The following is a 12025-nucleotide window of genomic DNA, read 5'->3' as shown; positions in this document are numbered from 1 at the left end:
ATTAGGGTAAAGTGACTGCCTTTTGGTTCCAGAGGGTACAGCTACTATTGGTTCATTTAAGCTGCTGTATTTGGATCCTCTGTCTTATTGGTTTCCTCCAAAAGGCAGGACTGTGATTGCCTGATATTGTTCCCTCCAAAATGTATCCCTTCTAGCTAGTTCCCTGTCCCTATAAATGTGGCTCTCCCCTCCTCAAGTCTCAGTCTTGTTTGCTTTAATAAAGAAGTGTTACTAGAGAACTGTCTCCAGCATATTATGTCAAGAGAGCTGAAATCACAAACCCCACGTCACAACAGTTTGTTTTTATGCATTGTCTTGTTTTTTGTTTAACTTGGTGTTCCCTCTTTTTTCTTTTTGTAAGCTTTAAAACCTTAATAAATATCTTTTTTAAAAAAAAGAAAAAAAGAGGGAAGGCAGCTCTGCAGCGCGCAGGTGGCCACAGGATTGCAGGAGGCAGCGATCTCGCTCCCCGGTCCTCAGAGGGTTAACTGGAGGCCGGTTCCTAGAGAGGAGCGAAATCTGGGGAGGGGGGGGGTGGAGAGGGGGAGGGCAAAAGTCTCTAGCAAAGGCCCCTCCCCGTCCTGCCTTGCGGATCAGGGAAGCTGGAGAGGCGATCCCATGGAGAGCAGAGGGTGCTTTTGCGGCGAGGTTGCGTCCTGATCCCGCATAAGGAGCCGGGTGTCAATTTAAATCGGGGTAGCAGGTAAATCTGGGGTCGCCTCTCTCCTCTTGCATTTGGTGCAGGGTGGCCTGGGGGGTGTCATTGCTATGTATTATTATGATTATTCTGTGATGCATGTTTGTGTTTTCATGTTGCAGAATTGCCCCGTGTTCTTTGGATGAAGGGTGGTGTGTAAATCTGAATAATAATAATAATAATCAGTGCTTTTTTCTTTTAAAAAAAATGTTTAGGGGGTACTCTCATTTTGACTCAAGAAAACCACCATTTTATAGTTCAAATAAATGCAGTAAATGGACAAAAGTACCAAAATTCACAAAATGTTTAGGCATAGCTGTCAACGTTTCCCTATTTTTAAAAGAAATTCCCATATTCCGAATAGGATTCCTCGCAAGAAAAGGGAAAAGTTGACAGTTATGTGTTTAGGGGTATGCGTACCCTGCGTCCACCCCCCCCCCCAGGAAAAAGCAATTATTATTATTATTATTATTATTAATTATTTGTACCCCGCCCAACTGGCTGGGTCTCCCCAGCCAATCTGGGCGGCTTCCAACAAATATTAAAAAATAAATTAAAATGTCACACGTTAAGAACTTCCCTGAATAATAATAATAATAAAAATACCACCAGATTTACAGTAGGGACTGGGAGCCTGGGAAATGCAAGCAGGGAAATGGAAGGGGTGGGTGGGAAGAAAGCCCCCAAGTGGGGAGAAGCCCAGTAGGGCTGGACAAAATGGATATTGACAAGCTGGAAGGTGGGGGAAGAGGAGGGCGGCCAGGATGGTCTGGAAACCAAGCCTTCGGAGGGAGATGGGTAGCCTGGAAAAGAAGAGACTGGGAGGAGAAAGGAGAGCATCTTCAAATATCTCAAGGGCTGTCACATGGAAGATGGAGCAAGCTTGTTTTCTCCTGTTCCAGAGGGTAGGACTCGAACCCATGGCTTCAAGTTACAAGCAAGAAGATTCCATACAGAAAAACTTTCTGACAGTCAGAGCTGTTTGACAGTCGAATGGCCTCCCCCTCGGGAGGTGATGGACTTTCCTTCCTTGGGTGTTTATAAACAGAGGTTGGGTGGCCACCTTTCATGGATGCTTTAGCTGAGATTCCTGCATTGCAGTGGGTTGGACTAGATGACCCTTGGGTCCCTTCCAAATCTATGAGGGACTGGGGAGAAAAGCAGGCATTCGTCACCACCATATATTTCTAATACCCCACTCATCTGGCTGGGTTGCCTCTGCCACTCCAACAGAAATACAGTGGTACCTCTGGTTGCGAACGGGATCCGTTCCGGAGGCCTGTTCGCAACATGAAAAGAGCACAACCCACAGTGGCGCATCTGCACACGCACGGGCCGCTTCTGCGCAATGCGCGTGACGTAATTTTGTGTGTCTGCGCATGCGCAAGCGGCAAAACCCGGAAGTAACCCTTTCCGGTACTTCCGGGTTGCCGTGGGACGTAACTTGAAAGAACGTAACATGAAGCTGATGTAGCCAGAGGTACCACTGTACAGTGCTACTTTGGGTTACAGACGCTTCAGGTTACAGATGCTTCAGGTTACAGACTCTGCTAACCCAGAAATAATACCTCGGGTTAAGAACTTTGCTTCAGGATGAGAACAGAAATGGCAGCACGGCAGCAGCAGGAGGCCCCATTAGCTAAAGTGGTACCTCAAGTTAAGAACAGTTTCAGGTTAAGAACGGACCTCCGGAACGAATTAAGTTCTTAACCCGAGGTACCACTGTACAGGAAAAACAGCAACAGCAACAACATCAAACATTAAAAGTTACCATGGGGAGCCTGCTTAGAATCATAGAACGGCAGCATTGAAAGGGACCCCAAGAGTCATCTAGTCCAGCCCCCTGCAATGCAGGAATCTTTCACCAAACTTGGGGTTCAAACCCACAACCTTGAGAGTAAAAGACTTGACTGAGCTACAGTACACTGGCGGAGAATAATGACTTTATCTACATATATACTATATATAGTTTTGTATATGGTGGTACCTCTAGTTAAGAACTTAATTTGTTCTGGAGGTCCATTCTTAACCTGAAACTGTTTTTAACCTGAGGTACCACTTTAGCTAATAGGGCCTCCCACTGCCCGAGGTACTATTTGTGGGTTGGCAGAGTCTGTAACCTGAAGCGTATGTAACCTGAAGCACCTGTAACCCGAGGTACCACTGTATTTTGCTATTGCTGTTGTCCTTGGCCTTTTAAAATGTTTTTTTAAAGGTATCCTTACAGTGGTACCTCTGGTTACATACTTAATTCATTCTGGAGGTCCGTTCTTAACCTGAAACTGTTCTTAACCTGAGGTACCACTTTAGCTAATGGTGCTTCCCACTGCCGCCACGCAATTTCTGTTCTCATCCTGAAGCAAAGTTCTTAACCTGAGGTACTATTTCTGGGTTAGCGGAGTCTGTAACCTGAAGTGTCTATAACCTGAAGCATCTGTAACCCGAGGTACCACTGTATTTTGTTATTGCTGTTCTCCTTGGCCTTTAAAAATGTTTATTTAAGGTATCCCTTTTAATTTCCCCTTTGCTTTTTATTTATCTTATTTATCTCTCTGCAATCGATAAAATGAAATATTTTCAAAATGTTCTTATTCCTAGGTATCTTTCTCAGCTGTGAAGGTCTCCGGGTCCTCGCTTCTTTGGCCAGCTTTTTCCTTAAGACGGCATCTGACCGAGTAGGGAAAGGGACACGTTTTTCAGCCATGTCGGAGGCTCCCTCAGATCATGCGCTGAAGGTGGAAGAGGCAGAATTGGCTGGCCCAGTGGCAGGGAGAGGAACCCATGCCGTCCAAGCCGCAGGCAGCAAAGGATGCTGGGAAAACACCTGGCAAAAGGCCCTGGGCGAGGAGGACCCACTCAGCTCGGATGCTCGGCGCCAGCGTTTCAGGCACTTTCGCTACCAGGAGGCCGAGGAACCCAGAAAGGTTTGCAGCCGGCTCCACCATCTTTGCCGTCAGTGGCTGAAGCCGGGGAGACACACCAAGGCTCAGATCCTGGATTTAGTGATCTTGGAGCAGTTCCTGGCTGTCCTCCCCCCGGAGATGGAGAACTGGGTCAGGGAATGTGGAGCAGAGACCAGTTCCCAGGCGGTGGCCCTGGCTGAAGGTTTCCTCCTGAGTCGGGCAGAGGAGAAGAAACAGGAAGAGCAGCAGGTGAGACACTTTCATCTTCATATTTTTGTGCTGATGGCTGTATTTTCATAAAATAAACAAAAACATTTTTATTGTTTTGGATATTAGAGGCTGCAGCAAAAATAAATTACTTGCTAAACTTTAACTGCTATATTACAACCGGTCATTCCATTATCCCTTTTCTTTTACTGTTTAGGTATTTAGAATATAAATGTTTAAAAATCCTATCATCTATCTATCTATCTATCTATCTATCTATCTATCTATCTATCTATCTATATCTGTCTGTCTGTCTGTCTGTCTATCTATCTATCTATCTATCTATCTATCTATCTATCTATCATCTATCTATCTATCTATCTATCTATCTATCTATCTATCTATCTATCTATCATCTATCTATATCTATCTATCTATTTATCTATATCTATCTATATCTATCTATCTATCTATCTATCTATCTATCTATCTATCTATCTATCTATCTATCATCTATCTATCTATCTATCTATCTCTATCTATCTATCTATCTATCTATCTATCTATCTATCTATCTATCTATCTATATCTATCTATCTATCATCTATCTATCTATCTATCTATCATCTATCTATATCTATCTATCTATCTATCTATCTATCTATCTATCTATCATATCTCTCTCTCTCTCTCTCTCTCTCTCTCTCTCATCTATCTATCTACAGTGGTACCTCACAAGACGAATGCCTCGCAAGACGGAAAACTTGCAAGAAGAAAGAGTTTTCCGTTTTTCGAGGTGCTTCGCCAGACGAATTTCCCTATGGGCTTCCTTCGCAAGACGAAAGCCCATAGGGAAATCTCTGGGGACAGCGGGGAAGCGCAGCGCGTCTTCCCCACTGTCCTCGGACCTCCTCCGAAGGCTGGCGGTGGGGCGGAGAGACCTCCTCCCGCCGCCAGCCTTCGGAAGGCTCCTCCGAAGGCTGGCGGTGGGGTGGAGAGCCCTTCTCCCCGTGCCAGAAGCGCAACGCGCCTTCCCCTCTGTTCCCGGACCTGTCCTGAAGACTTGCAGTTGGAGGAGGGTTTTCCTTCCCACCGCCAACATTCAGAATGCTGTTCTGAATGTTTGGCGGTGGGGAGGAAAGCCCTTCTCCTCACCGCAAGCCCCGCAAGCTCCGGGAACACAGGAGAAGCGCTGCGCGCCTTCCCCTCTGTTTCCGGACCTGTCCTGAAGGCTTGCGGTGGGGAGAAAAGCCCTTCTCCACACCGCCAGTCCGGCAAGCAGTTTCCATAGGAACGTATTAATTGATTTTCAATGCATTCCTATGGGAAACCGTGCTTCGCAAGACAAAAAACTCGCAAGAAGAAAAAACTCGCGGAATGAATTAATTTCGTCTTGCGAGGTACCACTGTATCTATATATATCTATCTTTACCCAGGTATTCAGTGTCTGAAGAAGTTTTATCGAGTGACGTGTTACATTCAGGCATCTCCTAACGTGTATTCCATGTATATCCTTTTTCTCATCCATTTCTCTCTTTACTCCCAGAATCTGGTGAGAGACAGTTTCATCCTGATAACACAGAGATTTCCAATAATATTGCGAAACCCTGCCAGTTGGCCCACTTTCCCTACAAATCCTCTTCAGAGGTGACATCCCACTCCGGACCTAGGGCGTTTCTTTTTCCTAACGCTTTCTCTCTCTCTCTCTCTCTCTTCCTCCCCCCCCCCCCGTCTTTAATCCCTTTTTTCCTTACAGGGCCTGTTTGAAGCAGTGGCCGCTGACGTTCCTGAGGCAAAGGAGGCTCCACTGATGCTGGAACGATCATCTCTTTGTGCTGGAGCTACTTCTCAGCATACAGATCAAGTAAGAGGAGGCATAGAATCATCTAGTCCAACCCCCTTGCAATGCAGGAATTGTCGACATGCAGAGGGCCGGGAGGCCAGCTGGCTAGCCCCGGCTGGGCCATCTCCTTCCAGCGGCCCAGTGCGAAGACCATCAGCTCTGCTCTGACGTAAATCAGCGACCCGGCCTTTTGAGCCAGAGCACACTATCAGCATATTATAACGACAGATTTATTACTCATAAATCAGGACAAAGAAACATGTCTTCTCTCTCGTCGTCTCAGAGAGAACAGCAATATTTTGAAAGAAAAAAGGGGAAAAAAGCACATTAATCTTAGGATTCCTGCTCCGTGTTTGCAGTCATGAGATTGTTGCCTATCACATGACGGTGTATGTTTTCATTCCACAGTGTGGGAAGTGACGGAGACAGGATGTTTTGGTATTACTGTGTTTCGTGAAGTGGGACTATTATCCTTTGTTCTTTCTCTCTTTGCTGTCTGATGAGGAAGAGGAAGGAGCTAAGTCAGAATGCTCAGAGTGTATTATACGTAAATAAAAGTAGATTAGCCAAAATGCTGTGCTACTGAGTTTGTTACGCAGACTGCTAACACTCTGCTGTTCCTAAGCGTGCTGACCCTTCAGTCGCTGTGCTGTTCGGGCTGGAGAAAGCTTTGGAAGCTCCCGAACGACCAACCAGGAGGGAGAGAACATGCCAGTCGGGCATGTGTCTCTACCAGCGTCCTACAAGAGAGTAGGATGATCCTAACAGTTAAAACATTAAACCAAACAATCCAGAAAAAAATGAAAACAAATTCAAGCTTCAAGGAAAATATTTCAGATCCTGCTCCAAATGACACTTTGCTTTGCCCATATTTATTGACCAACTTAATTTATAGAGCAGCCCCATAGCAGAAGGACACTAGGAAGCCAGGGTGGTGCAGTGGTTAGAGTGTCGGACAAGGACCTGGGAGATCAGGGTTCAAATTCCCCCACTCTGCCATGAAGCTCACACGGTGACCTTGGAGTCAGTCACAGTCTATTAACCTACCTCACAGGGTCGTTGTTGGGATTAAATGAGGAGGGAGGGTGAACCATGTACTCCTTGATGAAAAAGTTGGGATATAAATGCAGTAAATGAACTCTTTTGCTTCCCTGCATAAGAAAGCTGGAGGGGCCAGCCAGGTGGAGATGTCAGTCTCTACGTGGTCGCAATTTAATCTGCACCTGGGGAATTTCAAGCACTGAGAAGGCCCTTTCCTGAGCTGCTGAGATGCGTTCTGGCTTCCTCTGTCCTCTGCTCATCTCTCTGGACCTGGAACATTGCACTTTCCCATTAGACCATGGGTAGTCAAACTAAGGCCCGGAGGCCGGATCCGGCCCAGTCGCCTTCTAAATCCGCCACGTGGATGGTCCAGGAATCAGCATGTTTTTACATGAGTAGAATGTGCCCTTTTATTTAAAATGCATCTCTGGGTTATTTGTGGGGCATAGGAATTCGTTCATTTTTTCTCTCTTCAAAATATAGACTGGCCCCCCACAAGGACTGAGGGACAGTGGACTGGCCCCCTGCTGAATATGTTTGCTGACCCCTGCATTAGACCCTTCAATGGCTCAACTCAAGTGTACTTTCTGGTTGTGCTCACTGGGGGCAGAACAGATTGAGATTGAATCCTGACAAGACAGAAGTACTGTTTTTGGGGGGACAGGAGGCGGGCAGGTGTGGAGGACTCCCTGGTCCTGAATGGCGTAACTGTCCCCCTGAAGGACCAGGTCCGCAGCCTGGGAGTCATTTTGGACTCACAGCTGTCCATGGAGGTGCAGGTCAATTCTGTGTCCAGGGCAGCTGTTTATCAGCTCCATCTGGTACGCAGGATGAGACCCTACCTGCCCGCGGACTGTCTCTCCAGAATGGTGCATGCTCTAGTTATCTCCCGCTTGGACTACTGCAATGCGCTCTATGTGGGGCTACCTTTGAAGGTGATCCAGAAACTACAGTTAATCCAGAATGTGGCAGCTAGACTGGTGACTGGGAGCAGCCACCGAGACCACATAACACCGGTCTTGAAAGACCTACATTGGCTCCCAGTACGTTTCTGAGCACGATTCAAGGTGTTGGTGCTGACCTTTAAAGCCCTAAACTGCCTCAGCCCAGTATACCTGAAGGAGTGTCTCCACCCCCATCATTCAGCCCGGACACTGAGATCCAGCTCCATGGGCCTTCTGGTGGTTCCCTCACTGCGAGAGGTGAGGTTACAGGCAACCAGGCAGAGGGCCTTCTCGGTGGTGGCACCTGCCCTGTGATACACCCTCCCATCAGATATCAAGGAACTATCCGACTTTTAGCAGAAATCTGAAGGCAGCCCTGTTTAGGGAACTTTTTAATGTTTGATGTTTTATTGTGTTTTTAATATTCTCTTGGGAGCCGCCCAGAGTGGCTGGGGTATAAATAAATTATTATTATTGTTATTGTTATTGTTATTGTTATTGTTATTGTTATTGTTATCTGTTGCATGAACTGTGAGCGGGAAATGGTCTCTTTCCTTTCAGGGTCTGGTGACGCTTGAGGAGGTGGCTGTGCGTTTCACTGAGGAGGAGTGGGAGCTGCTGGATCCGAGCCAAAGAACCCTGCACAGGGAAGTCATGGAGGAGAATGGTGGCATCGTGGCCTTTTTGGGTAAGGCCCCTTGCCCCCTGCACTTGCCCTTGGTTTGGGGTTGATAAGACCCTTGTGAAGCTTTTCCTTTTAATAGATTACAAGGCAGGGAGGGTTGGCTGTTCCTTTTCTTCCTCACAATCAAGATGCGTTTTCCCTCTGGTAGTCTCATGTGAGAATAAGGTATTCTCTGCCTATTTTCTGCAAGTGCTATGATACAATAACTAGTGGAAGTCCATCTAAAAAAAAGTTTTTGAGCTATTTTTAAAAGAAATTCGCCAAAATCTACACCTTTGACATGGGTTGCAGGACATAAGGAACTTTCCAATGGGGAGCTGTTTCCGACGGCCGAATCCCGGACGTATGGCAACCCTATTTGCCTCAAGGCATATTTTCTGGCAGCTTATCTAATGTATTCCTTTATTTGAATACATACCAGTCAGAGGGCCTTCTTAATAGTGGCGCCCACCCTATGGAATGCAGTCCCATCAGATGTCAAGGAAATAAACAACTATCTGACTTTTAGAAGACATCTGAAGGCAGCACTGCTTAGGGAAGTTTTTAATGTTTGATGTTTTATTTTGTTTTTGTTGGGAGGTGCCCAGAGTGGCTGGGGAAACCCAGCCAGATGGGCGGGGTATAAATAAATCATCATCATCATCTCTTCTCAAATCCAAATTTCCTTCCTCTTTAGGAATCCAGTTTGTTTTATCCCTTAGAATGCTAAGCAGTAGGATGACCAGCCTCTCTGCATTTCTCTCAAAAAAGGAGGCAAAAGGAGGAAATGAAATGTGCTCTCTGCACCCTGAACATAGCTGCTGCTGCTGCTGCTGCTGCTGCTTCTTCTTCTTCTTCTTCTTCTTCTTCCTCTTCCTCTTCCTCTTCCTCTTCTTCTTCTTCTTCTTATGTTCTGTTGGGAGCTGCCCAGAGTGGCTGGGGAAACCCAGCCAGATCGGTGGGGTATAAATAAATTGTTGTTGTTGTTGTTGTTGAAAGAGTGGGGTGCTATATTGGGAAATGCTTCATGTTGTTATTTAATTCAATTCTATAGTCGATTACTTCTTGTTTCAGGGATTTTTACGGCAATTCTTTTGTTTTGTATAATTTCTTGGTTCCGTGACTGTCTCTTTTTCTCAGGTTGAGGGGGAGGCAACCATCTTAATCCTGCCTTGTATAGCAAATTTTTCTCCTTTCCCCTATTTCTCACAACAGCAATCAATTCTTAGTTAGCGTACTTCTTGGATTTCAGGCTTTACATGTTGTCTCTCTTCTTCTCAGGAGACGAAAGAGCCAGGTGTAAAGAGAAGGAACAGCAGGGGAGAAAACCAGAAGGAAAACTGGAAATGAGGAGGGAGAAATCCTCTTCCTCCCAAAGGGACGACATCGCTGAAATCCCAGTGGGAGAGGAAATGGAGGACGGGAAAGAAAGCGGTCAGTGCTCTTTGTGTGAAGACAGTTTCATCTGCACGGCAAACGACGTGGGGGAAAAGCTCTTCGAATGCATCAATTGCAGCAAGAGCTTTTCCAAAAGTTCCTACCTTCGGAAACACCTCCGTATCCACACAGGGCAGAAGCCGTACAAATGCGCCGAGTGTGGAAAGAGCTTCAGTCAGAGGACAGACCTCAAGAGACACCAGTGGATCCACACGGTGGAGAAGCCGTATAAGTGTCTCGAGTGCGAAAAAAGCTTCACCCAGAAGAGGAGCCTCAGTACACATCAGATGAATCACAGAGGGGAGAAACCATTTAAATGCCCCGAATGCGGGAAGAACTTTGCTCAGAAAAATTACCTCACGATACACCAGCTGACTCACAGGGAGGAGAAGCCGTATAGGTGCTTGGAGTGCGGAAAGAGCTTTGGCCAGCTCAAAGATCTCAACAGACACAGAAGGGTTCATTTTGGGGAGAAGCCGTATAAATGCCTGGCGTGCGGCCAGGGCTTTTGGTACGAAGGCCACCTTAAAAATCACCTCCGAATTCACACCGGGGAGAAACCGTATACATGTTTGGAGTGTGGAAAGAGCTTTATTCGGAAAACGGACCTCAACAGGCATCAGAGGAGTCACACCGGGGCGAAGCCGTATCAATGTTTGGAGTGCGGGAAAAACTTCACAGAGAAGAAGAACCTCAGTTTACATCAGATGAAGCACAGAGGGCAGAAACCATTTAAATGTCTGGAGTGCGGGAAAAGCTTTACTCAGAAAAATTACCTCACCGTCCATCAACTGACTCACAGAGGGGAGACGCCATATAAATGCTTGGAGTGCGGCAAAAGCTTCACCAGGAACACTAGCCTTAGCTGTCATCAGAGAATCCACACCGGGGAGAAGCCGTACGAATGTCTGGAGTGCGGAAAGAGATTTGCTTGGAGGAAAAGCCTAAGTTGTCATCAAACCATCCACACGGGAGAAACCGTCGAAATGTCTAGAGAGCTTTACTCGGAACAGAAACCTGGCCACGTCTCAGATCAATTGCAGATGGCGAAACCCTATCAATACCCAGATTGTTCCATGAGCTGCGAAGAAGCTGGAGAAGAAAAAATGTCCGTCTCAATTTTTCTGTGCCAATGATCTTGAATCTCTTCTGTTGTTTTATGTCCAGTTACGCAACAAAAGCTGCAAGATGGAATCACTCCCGCCATACCACCTAGAGTCCTTTTTGCCAGGCGTCTGGAGAAAACATCTCTTGCTCCTCCGACCTGCTCTTTGCCTTGGTACCAAAGGGTCATGCCACCCAGGGCATCCCCAAATCCCATACTGTTTGGCAGATTTCCTTCCCCCTGTGCCCAGAGTTCCAGGGCTAAAAGTAGGACCCTTCCCCTATGAAATTTGTCTTCCCTTTCGACATCCCTCTGCCGTCTCGCACTGCAAGGTTATTCCATGCATGTTTTGGAACTTCTCACTAAGTCTGTCTGGTGCAAATGTTCCCAAACTTATTAGGTCTACTGCCCCCTTTCCAGAAAAAAATATATTACTCAGTGCCCTCTGGAAACCTACCTTCTTTAAGCAAACAAACAATGGCAAATTTCTGCTCTTTTAGGTATCTGTATTTCTATCTACATGGGACGCGGGTGGTGCTGTGGGTTAAACCACAGAGCCTAGGACTTGCTGATCAGAAAGTCGGCGGTTCGAATTCCCGCGATGGGCTGAGCTCCCATTGCTCGGTCCCTGCTCCTGCCAACCTAGCAGTTCGAAAGCACGTCAAAGTGCAAGTAGATAAATAGGTATCTCTCTGGTGGGAAGGTGCGCTGCTGTGGTTCACCAGAAGTGGCTGTCATGCTGGCTACATGACCTGGAAAACTGTCTGTGGACAAATGTCGTCTCCCTCGGCCAGTAAAGCGAGATGAGTGCCACAATCCCAGAGTCGTCCGCGACTGGACCTAATGGTCAGGGGTACTTTTACCTTTATTTCTATCTACATATTGCTGGCAATAAGCATTGTTACACAACAGATGCAACATACAGTTCTTCAAAACGTTCTTCTTTCTTTACGCTTCCACTGCCCCCTTATTTTTATTACATGCCCCCCGGTTACACACAAGGCTGTGGATTGTTCCCTCCCCCCCGGGGGGGCGGTATAACCCACTTTGGGAAACAGTGATCTAGTGCGAAGTGATTTATTTCTTTTCATCCTATCTTTTTGTCCATCCCCCCCGCTTCCCCTTTAATAAACCTTTAATAAACCTTTAATAAACCCTTTAATAAACCTTTGGGGCTGTCTGTA

General features: G+C 46.5%; 1 protein-coding gene across 2 annotated transcripts; it reads left to right on the top strand.

Moving 5' to 3' along the window:
• Positions 1-579: 579 nt before the first annotated feature.
• LOC310837438 (uncharacterized protein) lies at positions 580-11995 on the top strand. 2 transcript variants are annotated; one of them, XM_083724035.1, is made up of 5 exons: positions 580-714; positions 3296-3849; positions 5564-5671; positions 8197-8323; positions 9581-11995. In XM_083724035.1, the coding sequence occupies exons 2-5, from the start codon at positions 3400-3402 to the stop codon at positions 10870-10872; spliced, it is 1977 nt and encodes a 658-aa protein (XP_083580161.1). In that variant the 5' UTR covers positions 580-714; positions 3296-3399; the 3' UTR covers positions 10873-11995. The 2 variants fall into 2 exon arrangements, with proteins under 2 accessions (XP_083580161.1, XP_083580162.1); XM_083724036.1 differs by having other exon boundaries at positions 584-696.
• Positions 11996-12025: the final 30 nt, after the last annotated feature.

The sequence above is a fragment of the Podarcis gaigeae genome (genome assembly GCF_964106915.1).
Source record: "Podarcis gaigeae genome assembly, chromosome: 2".
NCBI lineage: Eukaryota > Metazoa > Chordata > Lepidosauria > Squamata > Lacertidae > Podarcis > Podarcis gaigeae.
Note: the sequence above shows the minus strand (reverse complement) of the source record. Positions and strands in the feature narration are given on the sequence as shown.

Bases quoted from the DNA above. Each gene is read 5' to 3' on its own strand.
- LOC310837438 (XM_083724035.1), top strand. From the start codon at position 3,400: ATGTCGGAGGCTCCCTCAGATCATGCGCTGAAGGTGGAAGAGGCAGAA. The intron at 3,850-5,563 runs GTGAGACACTTT...TTTTCCTTACAG, and splicing joins AGAAACAGGAAGAGCAGCAG to GGCCTGTTTGAAGCAGTGGC. The intron at 5,672-8,196 runs GTAAGAGGAGGC...CTTTCCTTTCAG, and splicing joins CTTCTCAGCATACAGATCAA to GGTCTGGTGACGCTTGAGGA.